The sequence below is a fragment of the Pseudochaenichthys georgianus genome, chromosome 10 (assembly GCF_902827115.2).
Source record: "Pseudochaenichthys georgianus chromosome 10, fPseGeo1.2, whole genome shotgun sequence".
NCBI classification, from domain to species: Eukaryota; Metazoa; Chordata; class Actinopteri; order Perciformes; family Channichthyidae; genus Pseudochaenichthys; species Pseudochaenichthys georgianus.
In genome coordinates, this window is record NC_047512.1 from 5,289,092 (window position 1) to 5,310,150 (window position 21,059).

Here is a 21,059-nt window from a genome sequence, read left to right on the forward strand (position 1 = left end):
TATCCTGCTGTCTAGAATAATATAATGATGTAACCACTCACATAGGCAATTGCAATATGGTGTAGTAAAAAGGCACACACGGGAATTCCCTATAGAAAGGAACACCATGATCTTCCCATCACGTCTCCTGTATGCTAACAGATTTGTGTCACATTACACAAGACAAAGAGATGTTTACCCCACACCCATCATTTTCCCGCTTAATTCTGCACTACCGTATTAAGTGAAATCTCTCCCCGTCTCAGAGACAGATGGCTGGCTTTAGGACGTCAGTGGACTCAGTAATTGATCACTCTGTCGGACAGGTTAGTGGGACTTTCTCTCTCCATCCCTTCTGTCGCTCCTTCTCCAAAACGGTGTGAACGGCAGCTGCTTCTCCATCCACAAACCACCACTACACCCCTCCTCTTTCTCTCTCCGTGAGTGTGTGTGAGTGTGTGTGTGCAGGAAGAAGCAGCACCAAGGACGTCCTTCTTTTCCCAGCCCCAGGAGCCGGAGATGCGAGGAGGGACAAGCAGTTCGATTAGCTGTTGCCCGCTGCAGGATAACTTCGCTGCAGCTCTCTGATCCCTGTGCTTGGTGTGTGAGTGTGTGAGGAGGATTTCAACCAGTCGCCGGACGGAGGTAAATGGACGCTTTGCGGCGGATGTTTCAATGCATTTCATCGGGTTAGGACGCTATCCCTAGTGCTGAAACCAGGCTCAAACGAGGAAGTGCATGTGCATCCCCGCTCATTTCTACACCGTCTCTGTCTCTGTGCACGTAAATGTATCTCCAGCTCGATCACATTCACAGCACCTATGTAGCTGATAACGTGCATGCTTAGCTGCGTAAGTAACGAGCAGCTTGTTTGGGATGGCTGTTTCCACCGTCCCTCCAATGGTGGATGGAAAGTTTTACCACATGATGATGAGGAAAAAATACACACCACTGGTTTCTTCCGGAGTCCTCGTGCATGGCAGCATATTGTCCTGACAAGCACTGTGCACTTTCTGTAAACTCGAGAGGGTGTTTCTGATCGTCGTCACTAAAGCCCGGTGTTCTTGAACAAGATTCACATTTGTGAGGAAAAGACGAGTGTCTGTAGATTTGAGCTGTTTGGCGTTTTTCAGGTGGTGTTTGAACCATTGACCTTGGTGTCCTTCATCAGTGTATTGAAGAAACGTGCTTTTCAAACAAATATGGATAAGCCTATATATGCTGTATTCAGAAATGATTGTAGTATTTCTACAACCCTATTTAAATATGTAGTGTCTGTAGTAGTGTGGAGGGAGGTGTTAGTGACCTCTTCATCCTTGCATTTCAAGACATTCTAACATGTGCCCTATTGCTTGTTGCGTTTGCTGTGTTAATGATGCATTTAGTTAAGGATTGTGTTTGCTTCTCTTTCCTAGATCTGGCCACAAAGGACTTCTACTTTTCCGTCACTATTGAATGTAACATCGCTCGGACAAAGAAGGCAGGGAATTAAAAGCCATCATCATGAATTTCGTAATGAAACAAGCGTTGGGAGGTAAGGTCGACCTTCATTTCTTCACTGTTGCACCTCAGAGCGTGGATGAATGTGTGTGTGTGTGTGTGTGTGTGTGTGTGTGTGTGTGTGTGTGTGTGTGTGTGTGTGTGTGTGTGTGTGTGTGTGTGTGTGACGTTTTTTTTGGGGGGGTTTTATTTTCCTGCACACTTTTAGATATTCAGAGTTTCCCCAATGTCGCGTGACACCCTTACTCTGTTCCGTCTGATGTGGAGGAAGTCAGTTTTAATTTCGTATTCTTTCCGTATGTCTTCTCCCTCCACATCTGCCCCCTGCTTCCCGCACACATGCATTCGCCCTGGAGGGCTCACTGAGCACAGCTTAATGTAACAGGCGGCTGATTTGTAACATAAACTGAAGCGCATTGGCCAAAAGGGCATTTCACGATCCAGTGAGTGCAACCTGCTGACCAAGATGTGTGAACACAGGTCTCAGCGTTCGTCCTGTTGCCGCAGCGACTCTTATCTCCACATGCTGAGCAAACATTTTCCACCTGAAGGGGGAAAAACACAATCAAGGTTTAATCTAATCTTCAATAATTTGATTCCAGCATGTGAGTGATTTTGTAATTGCTCGTGCTGCTGCGTACGACTCCCCGGACGTGGGATTGTCAGAGCAGAGCAAAGGGTTTTGAAGGACTCTGAGGATGATATTATGTGTGAATATGCAGATGGTGCAGTTGAAGGTGAAAGCGTCTCAGAGGTTTTGGTTATTTGTGCTAAGAGACCCTCAGAGCAGAGTGGAAATCTAACCCGGGGCTGTTGTTGTTGATGTCAGGAGAGGATCAGCCTTTATTGAATTTAAAACCCTTTGTGGTTAAAAAAAAAAATCGGATTCAATTATTAAAACCCCTGATGATTTGGTTTAAAGTCCATTTTGAACGTAATCAGCCCACTGTATGGTGGTTTTTACCAGGTACGGGCTAATGTTGCCCGGGCAACGGCCCGTTTGGCCTTTTTGGCTGACCTGCCCCTCTGGAGAGAGCGAGAGTTTCTTTTTCTTTTTTCTGTTGTGGCCGAATCAACACGGTGAGCCCACAATTAGTATTGTCGTGTCTCGCTGCGGGGAACACACTTTGTCAGCGCTGCCATCTGCCGTTGCGTTAAGACCGCCTCAGTGTCGGATTTTGGAAACTTGATTTTGAGTTGTCTCATGTAGTGCTGGGGGGAAACGATTATTTCGAAAACGATTAATCGGGCGATTATTTGATCGATTAGTCGACTAATCTAACGATTATTTTTCTGTTGTTCAATTCATAAAAAACGTAATGTAAAAAAAAAATGTTCACGATACTGTGTCTCAGGGGATCTTAATATGTAACAAACTATGAATGTGTTATACCAGATTAACGGAGATAATCTCAGCTAACTGACGATACACACCATGTTTACCAAAACAAAACACAAGTCTCATAAGAAGCATCTAAATGACCCCTGAGCGAAAAATGCTAACGGACATTGGCACGGAACTCAAGATAAAAGTACCCTTATTACTTATCGTAGCTGCACATACAAGATATCCGATTAAAGCTGAGACTCCACAGATTATGTAGGTATATAGTATCATCACTGAGTGATCCGGACTCGTGACAGGGGAAGCAAATACAGTCATCACAACACGTACCTTTACAGAGTTTCTAGGGAGATCGTCTCACCACCGTAGCTGTCAATCTGATCAAAAGACGTGTTCAATGGCATTAAAACGAGAAAAAACGCGGCTGAATCGGTTAATCCATAGGTTTTTAACGTCTATGTATTAAAAAAATATTGAATTTATAATCCATAATTCCATTTTTATGTAAAAATCGGAGAGCAAATGCTAGCTGCTAATGGTAGCCACCACAGCTAGCTGCCGCTTTAAATGTTCCAACATAGCCGTTGTGCTTGTGTGATATGCCAACTCCATTTGGCAAAGACTGCAAATGACAATATCTTTGCGTTTTGGACTAACTTTAAAATATTCCCATGCTTTTGAAGACCTAGGGCGAGATGTTTTCGTTTGAGGGCTTCGTGCGCAATCCTGTGAGGAGGAGTTGGTAGCCGTTTCAGTCATTGTGTTTGAAGTGCGATTGCGAACGGCTTGTTGCTTTGTTTACACACCCACGTGTGTGTAGCGACGCGTCGACGCGGAAATATGTCGTCGACGCGGAAATATGTCGTCAACGATATTTTGAAGTCGACGCGTCGCTCCAGCACTAGTCTCATGGCAGTTAGGGTATAAGGGACAAATGCACGAAAGCAAGTAGTCGGTGGCGGTGGTGGCGAAGTCCATAGGGACTTGGCTTGGCAACTGGAAGGTCACCAGTTCAAGTCCCGGCAAGACCAAGTGCTACCGAGGTGTCCCTGAGCAAGGCACCTTTCCCCACACTGCTCCCTGGGTGCTGTTCAAAATGGCAGCACACTGCTCCTAACACTAGGATGGGTCAAATGCAGAGAAACAATTTCCCCACGGGGATTAATAAAGTATATCAAATCAAATCAAAATCTTATTTTGTTATGAGATGTGAATTACTGTTCAAGTTAGTCGATGTAATAATCGTTTGGTTTCTTTTACATTAAAAACAAGTTACAATTTTCAAAATGTCTTGTGTTTTTTATCGGGGGGCAGGCCCTTTTTCCAGTTTAGAGCAATAGCCCTCCAAATGTCTGTGCACGCCCCTGGTTTGTACTGCCCTCCTTTAGAGGGGACACACTTTACCCACCGATAGGTTAGAGGGCGGACCTCTGCTTTCATGTAAGGAATATTGTTTCCCTTAGGTTGTCTTTTCACTATAGTATCAGTCCTGTTGAGATGGCGTCCTGCTCCAGAGTCCATCAAGCTCATTGTTCAGGGGTTGGACCTTTGCAAGAAGAATATACGGGAGAGACGGCTTGTTTTATGTGTCCTATGCAGTGAAGCATTTGAATCTTGCATTCCTGTATCAATCACCTGAGTATGTTGGCGCCAAGTTGTGTGAAAAACATCATGGTTTGCTCTTCTATTGGCTAGCGCTCCAACACATTGTATGTGATAGGCTAATGGGTGGGACAACAGAGCCGGCCAGCTAACCAATCAGAGCAGACTGGGCTCTGGTTTCAGACAGAGGGTGAAAAGAGGTGCTGCAGCACAGGCAGTATGAGAAAAATAAAGAGCTTTTTGAACATTAAAGCATGGAGACATGTCCCAGTGGAGACATTCAATACTGATATACACCTGAACATCAGTATATCCTCTTTAATCACCCACTTCCTTTTCCGAATTGTTTTTGTTCGGATCTACAAGGCTGTAAACGACGCAATAGTTGCACCAGCTGACTTTCAGTTGAGAAAGTCAGCTGGTGCAACTATTGCGTTGCATGACATAATGGATGATGTCCCTTTGTCACCGGGGACAGAGCTGCACATCATGTCTCAAGTCATTGACTGACAGTACGAGTATTTGATCTTCACTGCCTGAAGGCTTTAAAGGCTCTGGCATTTGGTAGCGTATCCCCTTTTGGTCAATAAATCACTTTAAACTATAGCAGAGAGATTTCGAGGGTGTTATAGTGCGTCACTAAGAGACATTTCGTTTATTATGTACCACCTGATGTTAAAGGACATGTTAAGTGGTTTTCAGGCATGAGTTCACATTTAAAGGGAGCTTTAGGTAACTCAAATTAAATGTCAAAGACGAAATCAGAACAGAAAAGCATTTTGACTTTTACGTTATTGCCTATTTTTTCCCGTCTCAATTTCCAAACTATTATCTGATGTAAAAGTACACAATGTTTCAAATTCAGTGTTAAGTAATTGCACAATACATCCATACATTGAAGCTATACACATCCCATCATCTATCAAGCCACACACACACACACACACACACACACACACACACACACACACACACACACACACACACACACACACACACACACACACACACACACACACACACACACACACACACACACACACACACACACACACACACACACACACACACAAACATCTCGTCTGTTTGATTCCAGGCAGACATGTTGTGGATCGTTCGTATTGATCACGATGGGTAACATGACAATAAACCAAAGAACCTACACTTTGATCAATTCGGGAACATCTCAGCAATCCAGCTTGGAGTGCTGCTTGATTTCCAGAGACATTCAATATAATGTGGATTCGGTGCTAATCAAACTCTCAGTTTTTACAGATCATAACACGGTCATTGTAAAAGTCAGTATGGGACCAATCAGACTTAACTGCATTAACGATTACTGGAAATTAAACACTGTTAATAGATACTGAATGTAACCACAAAATGATTATAATATAATACAATAATAATGGATCCAGGCAAATGTTTTAATAATCTCTGGAATATGTTGGGAATTAATGATGTACGAAATTGGAAAGTCGCCTCATCATTCAGGGAACTGGAAATAGCAGGTTTTTAGAGTCTGCAGATAGATCTTTATGTCATAAAAACACAAATGGAGACCGATATCTGCCAGAAAAGTCCATCAGTACTTTTGAAAACAGGATATTGTGTTGCCTGTATTACTCAATCGTCAGCAACAAGTCTCATTAATGAGTGTCAACGTACTAATACACTGATATGTTGCTTTACAAATGCCGGTTTCTGTTGCTGTGTTGTGTAGACGTGTGTGTGTGTGTGTGTGTGTGTGTGTGTGTGTGTGTGTGTGTGTGTGTGTGTGTGTGTGTGTGTGTGTGTGTGTGTGTGTGTGTGTGTGTGTGTGTGTGTGTGTGTGTGTGTGTGTGTGTGTGTGTGTGTGTGTGTGTGTGTGTGTGTGTGTGTGTGTGTGTGTGTGTGTGTGCTCACCGGCAGGCTGGTAACGTACGGAGCTACTCGTCAATAAAGATGAGTCAAATCCGCTGACCTGTGCTTAAAAGACATTCACACACGAGGAGCAGCACCCACCCTCCACCTGAAGCAGAACATCTCTCCCCGTCTCGGGGAGCAGGATCTTTCTTTTCTGAAGGAGTAATGACTTTTCAGTGTGCAGTGGATTAGCTGTGGGCTATTATCTCACTTCCCTGTCTCTCTGTCTGAGGAGAGACTCCACCTGCTCACATCTACGTTGTATACGGAGAAGAGAGTAAGGTCGTGTTGGAGGACTTTCTCATATCAAGGATCCCCAGCAGATGAAAGGTTAAGTGAGGGAAGATGTGCAGTGAGGCGTCATTATTGAGAAACAAAATACCGACATGGTGATCAGGATCCCGACGCAAAGGTGTTTTACCTGCTTATTACACGACCACAAATAAACCATCAACTTTACTCACAATGTTGATTTAAAATGATCGTATTAGCCGCGTTCACACCAAGCACTTAGTGCCAGCACTTAGTTCCCCCATGGAACGAAGAGCCGATCGCGTTCACACCGGAATAAGTCCCCTGAGGGAAGATTACGCAAATGAGCCGCTGACGTCACTTCTTCTTCTTCTGCTTTGGGTTTACTGGCAGGCTGCAAACCACTTCACGGCGTATACTGCCACCGGAAGTCCCCGGCCGGAAGTCCCCAGAGTTGGGGACTGGCTTCAGGAGAAGCTGCTGGGAGTCCCAGCAGCTTCTCCTGAAGCCTTCCGAGTAAATCGCCAGAACGCCGACACCTCCTCATCTCCACCGCTCCCATGTTTTATTTTGTGTTGCTATAAGTTAGTCTCTCTGCGTTTTTTCACTGGGCGAATGCTAATAATGCTAATGCTAATAATGCTAATGCGAGGATAATAAAATGGCAGCTCTACAAAACATTTCAGAGTTTTACGGGGCGTGGTTTGCAATTCGCCCAGCCAATCAGAACTGGGGCACCTTTTCCCCCAGGAGAGTACCACCTCTCAGCAGGCACTAAAAATGGGGGTAAAAGTTCCCGGCACTAAGTACTCTTTTTGGTGTGAACGCGACATAAGGGGTACTAACGGAACTAAGCGGGAAAAGTACGGGGAAAAGTACTCCGGTGTGAACGCGCCTATTGATTCCACTAAGAAATACATGTCTCTCTTCTTCTGCTGTTCCCTTTAGTGTTTACTTCCTGTCTGTCTTCTTCTGTTGATTTCTCTGAAGTCCAGCTCTCTGTCTTTTAACCTCTTTCCTTCTCTTGATCTCTTTTTATTTTCTTTACTGAGGACAGTTTAGTCATCATGAATCCAAAGTTTTCCTGCTCTATAAAAAAATATAAAAATGAATATTCAAAAAGTATTCCACTGTGTTTTCTGATGGAGGAAAACTAATGTTTGTTGTCCACAGCTGACGTTAAATTGACCGGACTTCTTTCTTTCGGATTGATATGACTGCACAGATTCCATTGATCCTGCTTAGCAACGGTCTGTTCTCCTTAGCAACGGTCTGTTCTCCTTAGCAATGGTCTGTTCTCCTTAGCAACGGTCTGTTATCGTAAAATAACAGACATCTAGATTGTCCAAATAGACTAATCAGAATCAAGTATTCAACTAAGCCATGTACTAAAAGCATTTGAAAGCACTTATCTGGTCCTTTAGAGAATAAATAAATAAATAAAAGCCATAGAAGCCCTTCAAGGACAGCTGGATTTTTAGAGCCGCTGGCCATAGTGTATCAGTGACATGTTGGGAGAAAAGTAAGGACAACTTGGGAATTGATTCAGTCTGCGGGCACTTAGAGCCATGTGTGTGTTTGTCAGTGTGTGTAGGAGTCGTATTGCAGGAACAGGAAACCGTGCAGGAGGAGAGGGGAGCATTGATTGCAGATGACATCGTTAAAAATGCTTGTAAATAGAAGTCATCATCGCGCCTCCTCCTCTGGCATCTCTGCCCTCAGCCTCTGCAGAAGGCGAGGAAGAGAATGAGGTGTAGGAGGAGATGAAAAGTGACAAATTGATCTTTAAAACGGAGTGTTATATCATCAGCAGCAGAGGTTGTAAAGTGGCGCTGAACTCTGGACAGGCAGCGGCTGTAATATCTGTTTAATGGGAGATGTGTTCTGTGTCCTTTCTCCTCTTTCCTCTCCTACGTCATTCTTGTGTTTAGTATTCTATTTTCACATCCGTTACCTTCCTCATCTTCAGCCACGTTTCGTCGCACCTTTATTTACACCCTCCTTGCCACCTCTCTCCTTTCCCCATCATTCCTCTTCCTCCAAACCCTCTACTTCTACTCCATCACTCTCTTTATCGCCTCCGTTCCATCTATTTTCTCACTCCCTCCCTCCCACCACCGACGATTACAGTAAATCTAAAAGGGCGAGGCAAGGAACCTTCAATCAGGCAGCCACTCGGGGAAATTGGGATGTGTGTGTGTGTGTGTGGTGTGTGTGTGTGTGTGTGTGTGTGTGTGTGTGTGTGTGTGTGTGTGTGTGTGTGTGTGTGTGTGTGTGTGTGTGTGTGTGTGTGTGTGTGTGTGTGTGTGTGTGTGTGTGTGTGTGTGTGTGTGTGTGTGTGCCGCGAGGAGAGAAAGAGTGGCAGTCTGTGATAAACAGTCAGAGAGACTCGGTTGGACCTTAGTAGTCGGCTTTAGCTGGCATTAGATGATAAAGTAAGTGTGTGTGTGTGTGTGTGTGTGTGTGTGTGTGTGTGTGTGTGTGTGTGTGTGTGTGTGTGTGTGTGTGTGTGTGTGTGTGTGTGTGTGTGTGTGTGTGTGTGTGTGTGTGTGTGTGTGTGTGTGTGTGTGTGTGTGTGTGTGTGTGTGCGTGCCCTAGTAAGATGTAGGGAGGGAGAGAGATGATGCAGTTGCACAAACACACATAAAAACACAAAATTGGGAAGCAACACACCCGTGAACACTGACACACACCACCAGGACGGAAAAAGAATCCAATTCAAACCCACTGACGTACTGATAAACAAACTTCAGCACACACACACACACACACACACACACACACACACACACACACACACACACACACACACACACACACACACACACACACACACACACACACACACACACAGAGCTGTAGCTCACCAGTAGAGCCTTTAACAAATGTAAATATTTTATTATAAGACAAACGTCTCAAAGTCAACAGAAAAGCATCACTGAATAATAACAGTGTGTGTTCAGGCCGAATGCAGATATACACCCTGAGGCAGGGACTCAAACAAAACGCACGCACACTGCTATCAATCCATTTCTGACTTAAAGTCCTCTATGTGACGAAGAGAAACTCCATGAACACATGGCGTTCAGCCTTCGGAGACCGTACACACACACACACACACACACACACACACCAACACGTTCTCACTCCCATCCCGTCACATATTGACGAACGGTCAGGGCCCCTCCCCGTCGCTATATTACGTACAGGGTACCCCTTTCCCGTCATTTTCTACGGGCAGGGCGTCCCATAGACCTTCATTGCGGACAGCGGACCCCTTGACCGTCAGGCTTCTACGGGCAGGGCGTCCCATGGACCTTCATTGCGGACAGCGGACCCCTTGACCGTCAGGCTTCTACGGGAAGGGCGTCCCATAGACCTTCATAATGCCTATTTTAAGGTTCATTTGGCCGTTAAAATGCGTTTTGATGTCATTGTATGCGAGTAATGAGTTTTTATTTCTGATTAGTTGTGCAGTACATGTACATGATGTTTAGTTTGCTAGTTATGACGAAGATCACCTTACGTCTGTGAGGAACATGCATGGGGGTCAGAGCCTCGTATTTTTTAAATCTTTTTTTCCTTCTAATTTGTTATTCTTTTCAAAATAACACACTGTTATTTACTCACCAATAACATACAATTATCCTTGCTTTTATTTATTGGTTTAATTCCATAATCTCGGTCTTTTTTGGCGTTCGTCAGGAACTGAATTTAAAAATAAAAATAACCGGAAACAGACGTGGGCATTTCGAGCGATTACCCAAGATTCTCAGCTACGCTGATTGGATGTTTTAGCCGCAATGCATGCTGGGATTTGGTGTTTATATTATATGAAATCCGGAAAACATTTGAAAAGACTAAAATAATACTTAATTCCGAGTGCTCTTGCTTTTCTCTTTGAAAGTCATCACATAACGGCATTGTAATACACGGTTCGGCTGCATTAAATATTACAGATCTGCCGTAGTTCTTTATTTATAGCGCCCTGATGATGAGACCTATGGAAAAACTGAAGAAATGCCGCCGAAACTGAATACTTGACGTGGATCATAAATATATCAACAATTAAAAATTGCCCGTCAGGCTTCAAGTTTTTTAATTGTTGATATATTTATGATCCACGTCAAGTATTCAGTTTCGGCGGCATTTCTTCAGTTTTTCCATAGGTCTCATCATCAGGGCGCTATAAATAAATAACTACGGCAGATCTGTAATATTTAATGCAGCCGAACCGTGTATTACAATGCCGTTATGTGATGACTTTCAAAGAGAAAAGCAAGAGCACTCGGAATTAAGTATTATTTTAGTCTTTTCAAATGTTTTCCGGATTTCATATAATATAAACACCAAATCCCAGCATGCATTGCGGCTAAAACATCCAATCAGCGTAGCTGAGAATCTTGGGTAATCGCTCGAAATGCCCACGTCTGTTTCCGGTTATTTTTATATTCAGTTCCTGACGAACACCAAAAAAGACCGAGATTATGGAATTAAACCAATAAATAAAAGCAAGGATAATTGTATGTTATTGGTGAGTAAATAACAGTGTGTTATTTTGAAAAGAATAACAAATTAGAAGGAAAAAAAGATTTAAAAAATACGAGGCTCTGACCCCCATGCATGTTCCTCACAGACATAAGGTAATCTTCGTCATAACTAGCAAACTAAACATCATGTACATGTACTGCACAACTAATCAGAAATAAAAACTCATTACTCGCATACAATGACATCAAAACGCATTTTAATGGCCAAATTAACCTTAAAATAGGCATTTTCCACCGAGAATAACACGAAGGACAGCCATTGTTGTTGATCACGTGGTCTGGGAGCTGTTGCAGCATCCATAGCAACCACCTTAGCAACCATGAATGTGTACACATTCATGAAGTAATCTTCGTCATAACTAGCAAACTAAACATCATGTACATGTACTGCACAAATAATCCGAAATAAAAACTCATTACTCGCATACAATGACATCAAAACGCATTTTAACGGCCAAATTAACCTTAAAATAGGCATTTTTCCACCGAGAATAACACGAAGGACAGCCATTGTTGTTGATCACGTGGTCTGGGAGCTGTTGCAGCGTCCATAGCAACCACCTTAGCAACCATGAATGTGTACACATTCATGAAGTAATCTTCGTCATAACTAGCAAACTAAACATCATGTACATGTACTGCACAAATAATCCGAAATAAAAACTCATTACTCGCATAAAATGAGATCAAAACGCATTTTAATGGCCAAATGAACCTTAAGATAGGCATTATGAAGGTCTATGGGACGCCCTGCCCGTAGAAGCCTGACGGGCAAGGGGTCCGCTGTGTCCGCAATGAAGGTCTATGGGACGCCCTGCCCGTAGAAAATGACGGGAAAGGGGTACCCTGTACGTAATATAGCGACGGGGAGGGGCCCTGACCGTCCGTCAATATGTGACGGGATGAGAGTGAGAACGTGTTGCGCGCACACACACACACACACACACACACACACACACACACACACACACACACACACACACACACACACACACACACACACACACACACACACACACAAGAGGGAAAACCCTAAGAGCATAATAGGGCCTCTTTAAGACAAATATGATTGGCCATGGTTGGTGTTCTGTGCCGTTATTGCTGCACACGTAAACACCGTTAGTCCATTTGACAACGACATATGGTTTTACCCCATCGACTCGAGTGCTGCTCACACGGGAACGTTTTCAAAAAAGTCTTCCGTTCACACGTATTCCTTTCATTTGACGTGTCTGTTCACACGAGAACGCTGGACACGCTGTAGTACATATGCCGGGCCTGTAACTGGTGCTATAACTTCCGCCACAAATACACCAAAAGCAGCGAGTACAAGATCCCCCCGATGTGTGAGGCACAAACAAAGGTGGGGGGGGGCGGGGCTATCGTTATCTTTTCAGGAAATGATCGCATAGAGGCGATTACACGGAGCCGTTTGCCCCGCCCAGAGCGTTTCGTTTGCAAATCCATCCACCTTGGGACCCGTTATCGTTTGTGGGGTCCGTTTCTATCGTTTTGTTACGGCCTCGCGTGAACGAAAGGGCTATTCGCAAGAGAAACTATGCGGATCCAACCCGTTTTGTTCTCGTAAACGGGGTCTCAGGGAAGGTAGGACGCGATGATCTGTCGTCACTGAGCAGAATCACTGGATGGACGTTAATAATAACTTGGACTTCTATAGCGCCTTTCATGAGACCCACGGTCGCTTTACAAGGAAGAACAGGAGTATAAACAAACATAACAAAAGACAGTTAGACAGAAAAAAAAAAAATAGATTTGGGGCCAAAGGCCTTGGCAGACAGGTGGGACTTGAGGGCCCTTTGAAGGCGTGAAGTGAGGGGATGTTGTGGCGTTCCAGAGAGTGGGGGCTGCCACACTGAAGGCTCTGCCCCGAAGGTTCACAGGTTGGTGCGGGGGCCAGAGTCTGAAGACCGCAGGCTCCGGGGTGGGGCACGTGGGAAGAACAGCGAGCCAGCTAGCAGCTAGCAGCATTAGCTTGGTAGAAACCGGACCTCGAACCTCAGCAGCGGTGACGGAAAACAGTGTTTTGCTCAAGGGCATTCATACAAAACAAATCCGTTACAAGCATGTTCTTCCACTTTGATGCCACAGCTTCCATTAATACAAACAGGGTAACACCTCTGTGAAGTGCAACAGTCTTAAACACACTTTGCATAGGGTCAGCTTCATTGTTTAGGAGAACAAGCTATAGTATTGATCTTGTAACTGGCAAAGTCGTATGCAGTATACTGTACGATGCAATTCCCCGTGCTCTGGTCGTGTGTTCACAAAGGAGACACATCATCATTATAGTAAAGGATTCATTAGGATTAGCCGAACACCCCTGGAGGATATGAAGCTATATTGAGATTTTAACTCTTGTGTGACCTAACAAACCCCGGTGGGTATATTTTTAGTTTACTCCTTTAACGAAAGAGATAGAAACCCATTTCATTTTTTATATAACACATGCTTTTATTTTATGTTTTAAACCGACTCTAACGTTGATATTCCTGCATAATGTGCACCCCTCCCTTAAAGTGAGCCCTTAACGAAACCCACATTAAATGAATAGCTTTTACATGCCCTCTTCTCCCTCTTCCCGTCGTATTCCCCCTTTCATCTTTGCTCTGTGTAATGAGGCTGATGTGACCGTGTGTTCTAAAGGCATGGCCTCCGTCCTCCTGCTTTCTATAACAGAGCTGAGGGACAGACACTGCCTTTGAACAGCAACTGCGTTTATTATAAAAGTTAGGCTTTGATTTGAAATGGAAAACATGGCCATGATGCCACAACATGGTTTGTATGCAGTGGGAGGGTTGCCCTTTGTTACTTTTGCTTTACCTCAATATCAAATACAACAGCAAATAAATATATACGATGTTTTTTACTAAAAGGTCCCATGTCATGCTTTTCCGGTTATCACCCGTCCCCTTGTGTTATGAAGGTGTTTCTGCATGTAAACGGTCTGCAGAGTCACGAACCCTCAAAGTGCACCCTGTAGCGAGTAAAGCTCTAACACAGAGAAGACCTGTCTGTGCTGCCCCAGAACGCCTCGTTGGAGATTTCTCTTTTTCCATTTGTTTGTTCCGGGAACCAAAATGGACCAATCCGAGGAGCTCCTCACACACCAGGACCTTTAGCGTAAATGTTCAACTAACAGGGCGTCCCATTGACTTGCATAGAGCTCCCTGGTTGGTAACAGACGAGTTGGGATGGTGGAGAAATGCTCTCCGCAGACCCATTCTCACAGCGTTAGAAACCTCTTTCTTACTCAATATCAAGCCACACTTATGTTTTGACTTCGGCTGTGGAATTATGATCAGTAGAAATGGCCATGACATGGGACCCTTTAAGTGTATCAAATAAGACGAGAGATGTGACCTCAGAAAAGAAGAAACCAAGATATTTAGGATCCCAAATGGTTTTATTGATAAGAAAACCTGCCTTTCTTTCATGAAGCATATTCAGGCAGTGCACCAACACTGAAACACGAGCACATACTACCGTTTTTAAAAGCAGAAATAAAATCTAAGCTGACAGAAAATGCTCCTTTTGAGTTGAATACACAGTTAAGCTCACACACACTATTTGATGGACATATAGGTTCACCTGCTGCATTTAAAACTGAACACAGGAAGCAAAGAAAGTGAAAACCATAAAGCAGATTCAGACAGTAGGCAAATAGTCACACTTTACTAGGGGTGTAACGGTGTCCGTATTCGTCCCGTACCGTCACGGTTCGGCACATGCAGTCACACGGCGAATACGCCTTTTTTTACGAGTGGGAAAAAAGTCTGTCACTCAGGGCAGTATTACACTATATATAATCCAGGGGGCGGTATTGCGCCCAAAAGCCAGCCGCCCGTAAATAACAAATGAAGAACAAAACACAACAAAACGAACACAATACATGAAGAAGAACAGTTAGCTATGGCGAGTTCACACAACACACAGGCGCTAGAAGACCCACCTGCTTCTTTAAATCAGGTGTGGGAACATGTCTGGTTCCCTGTGGACTTCAACAACGATGGGGTGCGAGTTGTGGATCGGACGAGGACGGTGTGTCGGCGTTGTTCGACAGCGGTGCGGTATGCTGGTGGCAACACGTCAAACATGCTCAAGCACATCCGAGTCAGTCTCAGTCCCCAGCGAGAGGGTTTTCTCGACGGCAGGTGCCATAGTTACCGCCACCAGATCTGCCCTCACTTCTGACAACGTAGACAAACTCATCTTTCTGAAGAACAACTTGAAAGTAGAGTAAAGCTTGAGTACCTTTATTTAGGCATAACGGCCTCACACACTCACAAGTTAAGTACACATGTTAGACATTGCTCCTAAAGGATTTTATTTTCTTATTATTTATTTTAATATTTTCAAGACATTCTTTTTAGTTGTTCAGCTTATTTAACCTTTTAGTTTGACATCAGCCAATATAAATAATATGGCCATGTGAGTGTTACTGTTTGTGGTTTTTTTTAACTGTGTAATACAGTTAATGATTCCAAATGCTAGAGTTCCTTATTTTCATACCAAAACTTGCACTACTGTTACAAATAAATAATAGCAAAAAAAATTATGCATTTGGGATTTTTTTTTGCTTACTGAACCGTGACCACCAAACCGAAGTATGAACCGAACCGTGACTTCTGTGAACCGTTACACCCTACCCTTAAAGTATTATCCTACAGAACAGAACAGTTCACAGAGAAGAGATAACATCTGATCCTTTTACAACAAACACGAAATGCTCTTTTGACGTTTACTAAAACTGTAATCCTGCTAGTTATCTCGCATTTTGATCAAAACACATCAGATTTCTTTATGTAACTCTAAGGGAATACAGTTACCTTTCCTTTTAGTATCCAGAGTATGTTATCGCGTGTAATCCCTGACCTCCAAAGCCTGGTACAAGTGCAATCAGCATGACTGTGAAATTAGTGCGTTTTTTTAATACCCTTGAGACCAAATAAACCCAATAGTTTGCATTTTTTTTGTACATTTATAATGTCTGTTTGAATCAGGACACCAACATGCAACTGACCTCACAGCCGTTTAACAGGCTTTGATAGCTCAACATGTAGTTTCTATACAACACACACTTCCTGACGGATTTCATATGAAAACTTCACGCATGGTTCAAATGAGGTTCTTCACACCTAAGTGGCTTTTCAGTGGACTTGGCATACCGTATGAAAAGTAATGTTTTATGGCGGATATACATGAACCCAATTCAGAGAAATGAGGCAATGTAATGATGTATTCCCTCTTTAAACACCTCCACTGTACAGCACACTGCTTTTATCATTTATGGCGCACAGCCTTCCCTTGGGTTAAAACAACAACACATATTTCTTACAGTTATTTCTAACAAATACTCTTTGAGAACGTTTACGGACACACATCAAAGCCGACAGAGACTTGGTTTGATTTCAAAGATATCAACGAATCATTAGTGCACACTTTTCTTCTTCTCCATTGCTTCGCTATACATTGTTGTATTATTATTAATATATGTATTTCTTCTCTTTTCTTTTTCATTGCCATGTATTTTCATTTCTATGCCAGGGTCGTGGGGAGTGGGGTTTGTTGGTGGAGTCTAACGCCAGTAATTCACCGTTCATGAACAATTCAGCCAAAAACTTGAATTACAATATTTAAATTGTATTTTGATACAAGTAGTTTGATAACTGTTCAAAAATGTTGGATGATGTTCGTGCACAATTCTATGATATAACACAGTTGTAACCGGCGTTTTAATGCAGGAGAGTTGCATATTGCACCTTATTACACAGCTTGGATGAATACTCGATGCTGATTGGTCAATTTGGACAGGTTATTGTATATTTTGGACTGTTTATTTCTTGTTTCTTAATTTATGTTATGTGCATTGCCTTGTTTTTTATGCTGCCGCAACGCAAAAATATCCCAAATTGGGATCAATAATCTATCTATCCATCCATCCATCCATCTATCTATTCATACACCCATCTATCTATCCATCCATCCATCCATCTATCTATCTATCAATACATCCGTCCATCCATCCGTCCATCCATCCATCCATCCATCCATCTATCTATTCATCCATCTATCTATCTATCCATCCATCCATCTATTCATCCATCCATCCATCCATCTATTCATCCATCCATCCATCTATCCATCCATCCATCCATCTATTCATCCATCTATCTATTCATCCATCTATCTATCCATCCATCCATCCATCTATTCATCCATCCATCCATCCATCTCTATTCATCCATCTATCTATCCATCCATCCATCTATCCATCCGTTGTTATTGTTCACTAACAGACCGTTGCTAAGGAGAACCGACTGTTGCTAAGGAGGATCAAGGGACTATGGCAGTCATATCAATCCGCAGAAAGAAGTCGGTTGGTTTATTGTCAGCTCTAGACAACAAACATTAGTTTTCTCCATCAATTCATTGCATTTTTTCAATAATGAAAGCCTCGCTGCACATTATCCCTGACTTATTAGCCTTGCCCATTGTTATCAGGTAACAGCAGCACTGTGTTTAATAATCTAATTTAACAATAGGCCAGTCAATGGACATGTGGCTATGAAGCTCACAAAATGGATAGGTTGTAATCTATTGGCCGAAAATCTGTCAAAAAGGAAAAAGAGCCAATTCTCCTGACACATGTTCTTCATAACTACCGGTCCTCAACCTGGCTCAATATCAAACTGAAGTGTCAGTCTGCAGATGATTGATGTTTTGATATTTGATTCGTCATCATGGTCCAACAACTCACCCTGAAGGCCTTCGTGTCACCATGTGTGTGTCTTTTGTGTAATAATCATCGTGAAGTGACAGCGACTGACCTTCAGGGATGTTCTGAAACTCCACTTATAGTCCTCTGTCTTTCAGATAGTCGAGACAATAGTCGTCAATTAAGGGCGCTTTCCCGTTGTACCCCCGGTTATGGCACTGTTTCGGGCACATATGCTCTTTTTGCAGCAGCCATTGGTTCATGCTCACAGACACGTCGAGCAAATCAATACCACCACCACGGGGAGGTTATGTTTTCCATTTGCTCGTTAGTCAGCAGGATTTTGAAAAACCAATTAAATTTGGTGGAAATCTGAATCATGGGTGGACACGCTATTGAATTAGTTTGCCGTTTTGATTCCCAATGGTTTTGATTGCCCAATTCCCAGTTGAATCAAGTCAAGACTAAGCCTTGTCCTAATTAAGTCATTATTAAAAGTAGGCAATTAATAGTGTACATGTTGTCCGGACTGTAAAGATAAAGCTTACAATGCTATTGAATCACACACGCTCTGTATGAGTGTTATCATATACAAATTAGGGCCGGGACTTTAACGCGTTAATTAAGATTAATTAATTACACAAAAATTAACGCGTTAAAAAAATTAACGCACTTTAATCGCACTTATTTTTGCACAGCGGAACGTTTCTCACTGGATGAGTTTCAGGCGTACCGATTATACTGGAGCACCAACTAACGTTCATGACTTCAGCATGGGACTTCAAACAACAACAAACCACGGTGAACAATAGTCACACATGAACGAACAAGCTGATGAGACCGCTTTGGTCGGCCCCGTGGATGGGACATTTTGTTTTAAGAAACGGACGGATGGAAGCGTCGATAAGAGCACGGTTGTGTGCAAATTATGCAAAAAAGAATTTGCATATCACCGCAGCACATCAAGCCTGAGGTATCACCTAAATGCAAAGCATGTAGCAGCTAGCATGTAGCAGCTAGCGTGGACGTTAGCCCGACTCCGAGTGCAAGGAACCACACCCTGACCCGACCCACACTCAACCAGACGACTGGTTTCAGGGCCAGGTCTGTCCACGTCTGAGAAAATAACCAACTCCCTGGCTCACTGGATTGCACTCGACTGTAGACCACCTGGAGTCAAATCCATGTGGAAATGGCTTCTCACTGTTCTCAGGTCAAATATGTATATTTGATTAAAAATGCGATTAATTTCGATTAATTAATTACAAAGCCTCTAATTAATTAGATTAATTTTTTTAATCGAGTCCCGGCTCTAGTAAATATCATTGCTCATTATTTGAAACAGTTTTAAGCAATCATACACTTTTCTTTTTATTTCTGACATCAAAAATGTTATTGCATATCGATATTTTCAAGGTAACGTATTCAAGTAAGAAATACCAGTATCGTGATCAAAGAGATTATTCTACACCTGGTCCAAATGTAATACGTCTGGCAGCAGGCTTCTGGACCCAGACAGGCTGTGCGTGTGTGCAGTAAAGCACTATATATCCCCACCGTACAAAACAAAAGCGATTGATTGACATTCTCCGATTTGCGGGGGTTTCTGCCCGGCAACAGCCTGCCCGGGGGCGGTCAACAGCACAGGGAATCCCCATGAGGCCGACACAGCTGTCAATCAAACCGTTGCAATATAAACAGACCCCGAGACACTGTTCTCCGTGTGGAAGCAGTCGCGAGGACAGGAGAGGAATGAGCGGACAATACACCTTGCATAGCTGTTTGAACACCTGCACGGGACACAACAACTATTTAATGGCATTTCAATGGGACGTTCCAATCACCTCGTTTTTAGAAGAAGTTATTATGTGAGACGAAGCAATCATTGCGTCTTGAGCAGGAAACATTCAGATTAAACTAAAGGAACGCCAAAGGAAGGAAGCGCTTTTTTCCAATGCCACATACTGGTTTGATTGATTTAATGGACTTAATAGTCTGATTTCGGCTTAATGAAAGATGATTGACGTTTAAACTATAACCTCTAAACACCAGAATTTTACCATGCTAGAAATGAATTACCTTCAAAGCAACATCTGGGCACTTCAACCCTCCTGTTATCCTCACATTTACTTTACACCCTTTATCCTCTAGGGCAGTGTTTCTCAAACTTGTTCATACCATGGACCACTTAACCAATAAAAAAACACTCGTGGACCACCTAACTCCACAAATATCCAAAAACACATCGTTTTTTACAAATCGTCTGAAAATGGTACAAACAAGTGGCACCATGTGTGAGGAAGGTGTTTATCTGGGCCATATCATGCAATCGAAAGTGAAACTTGAGCTTGCTCCATTGCGGAGATATTCCCGCGAGAGTGTGGAAAACTTACATTTATTTATTTATTTCAAATGTGAAATGTTACCAATATGCTCACGGACCACTAGGGGGCGCTCTCACGGACCACCAGTGGTCCGCGGACCACACTTTGAGAAGCACTGCTCGAGGGATTTGACCCCAGTAGTTTAAAACTCAAGACAATGATCATATTCCAAATGTTAACCAACATGCATGTCTCTGGTGCTTCAGGTATCTTAGTTGACTACCTAAATAACCATGTAAATAAAACATTACCCCCCCTCCCACAGACCCCTTTATGCATCCAGAAATGTGACTATCGACAAATATATAAATCACCATCAAATCTCACCGACTGAAATAACATGTTAAAGTAAGATCTTTTTGATGTTGGACCAATAACTAAAGCAGAGGGTCGTTTTGTTTTACAATGATACATTTTCATGTAATAGTCACCTCAATATCATCCTACACAATCAACACAAATATGTGTAAAATATTGACATTGTTACATGTTTTATACGACGAAAACAGCCTGGGGTCAAATTGACCGCAAGGAACACCGATGCGTACAAGACCTTCTCGTCTTCTCCCCCCTTTCCTCTTCCTCTTTGCTCTGCCCTCTTGCTCTGCATAATGAGGCCGATGTGGAGTGTGTGTTCACGAGCTAAAGGCATGGCCTCCGTCCTGCTGCTTTCTATAAAAGAGCTGAGGGACAGATACTGCCTCTGAACAGCAACTGAGTTTATTATAAAAGTGTCTTTTTAAGTTAGGCTTTGATTTGAAATGGAGAACATGGCCATGATGCCACAACGTGGTTCTTATGCAGCA

The 21,059-nt window shown here is 43.0% G+C and overlaps 1 protein-coding gene across 1 annotated transcript in view; it reads left to right on the forward strand.

Moving 5' to 3' along the window:
* Positions 1-338: 338 nt before the first annotated feature.
* Positions 339-21,059, forward strand: part of LOC117454190 (complexin-1-like) — a 76,874-nt gene continuing 56,153 nt past the window's right edge. The window contains exons 1-2 of the mRNA XM_034093323.2: positions 339-624; positions 1,395-1,513. Coding sequence (XP_033949214.1) covers positions 1,483-1,513 — 31 coding nt within the window. The 5' untranslated portion in view covers positions 339-624; positions 1,395-1,482. The remainder of the gene's footprint in view (positions 625-1,394; positions 1,514-21,059) is intronic.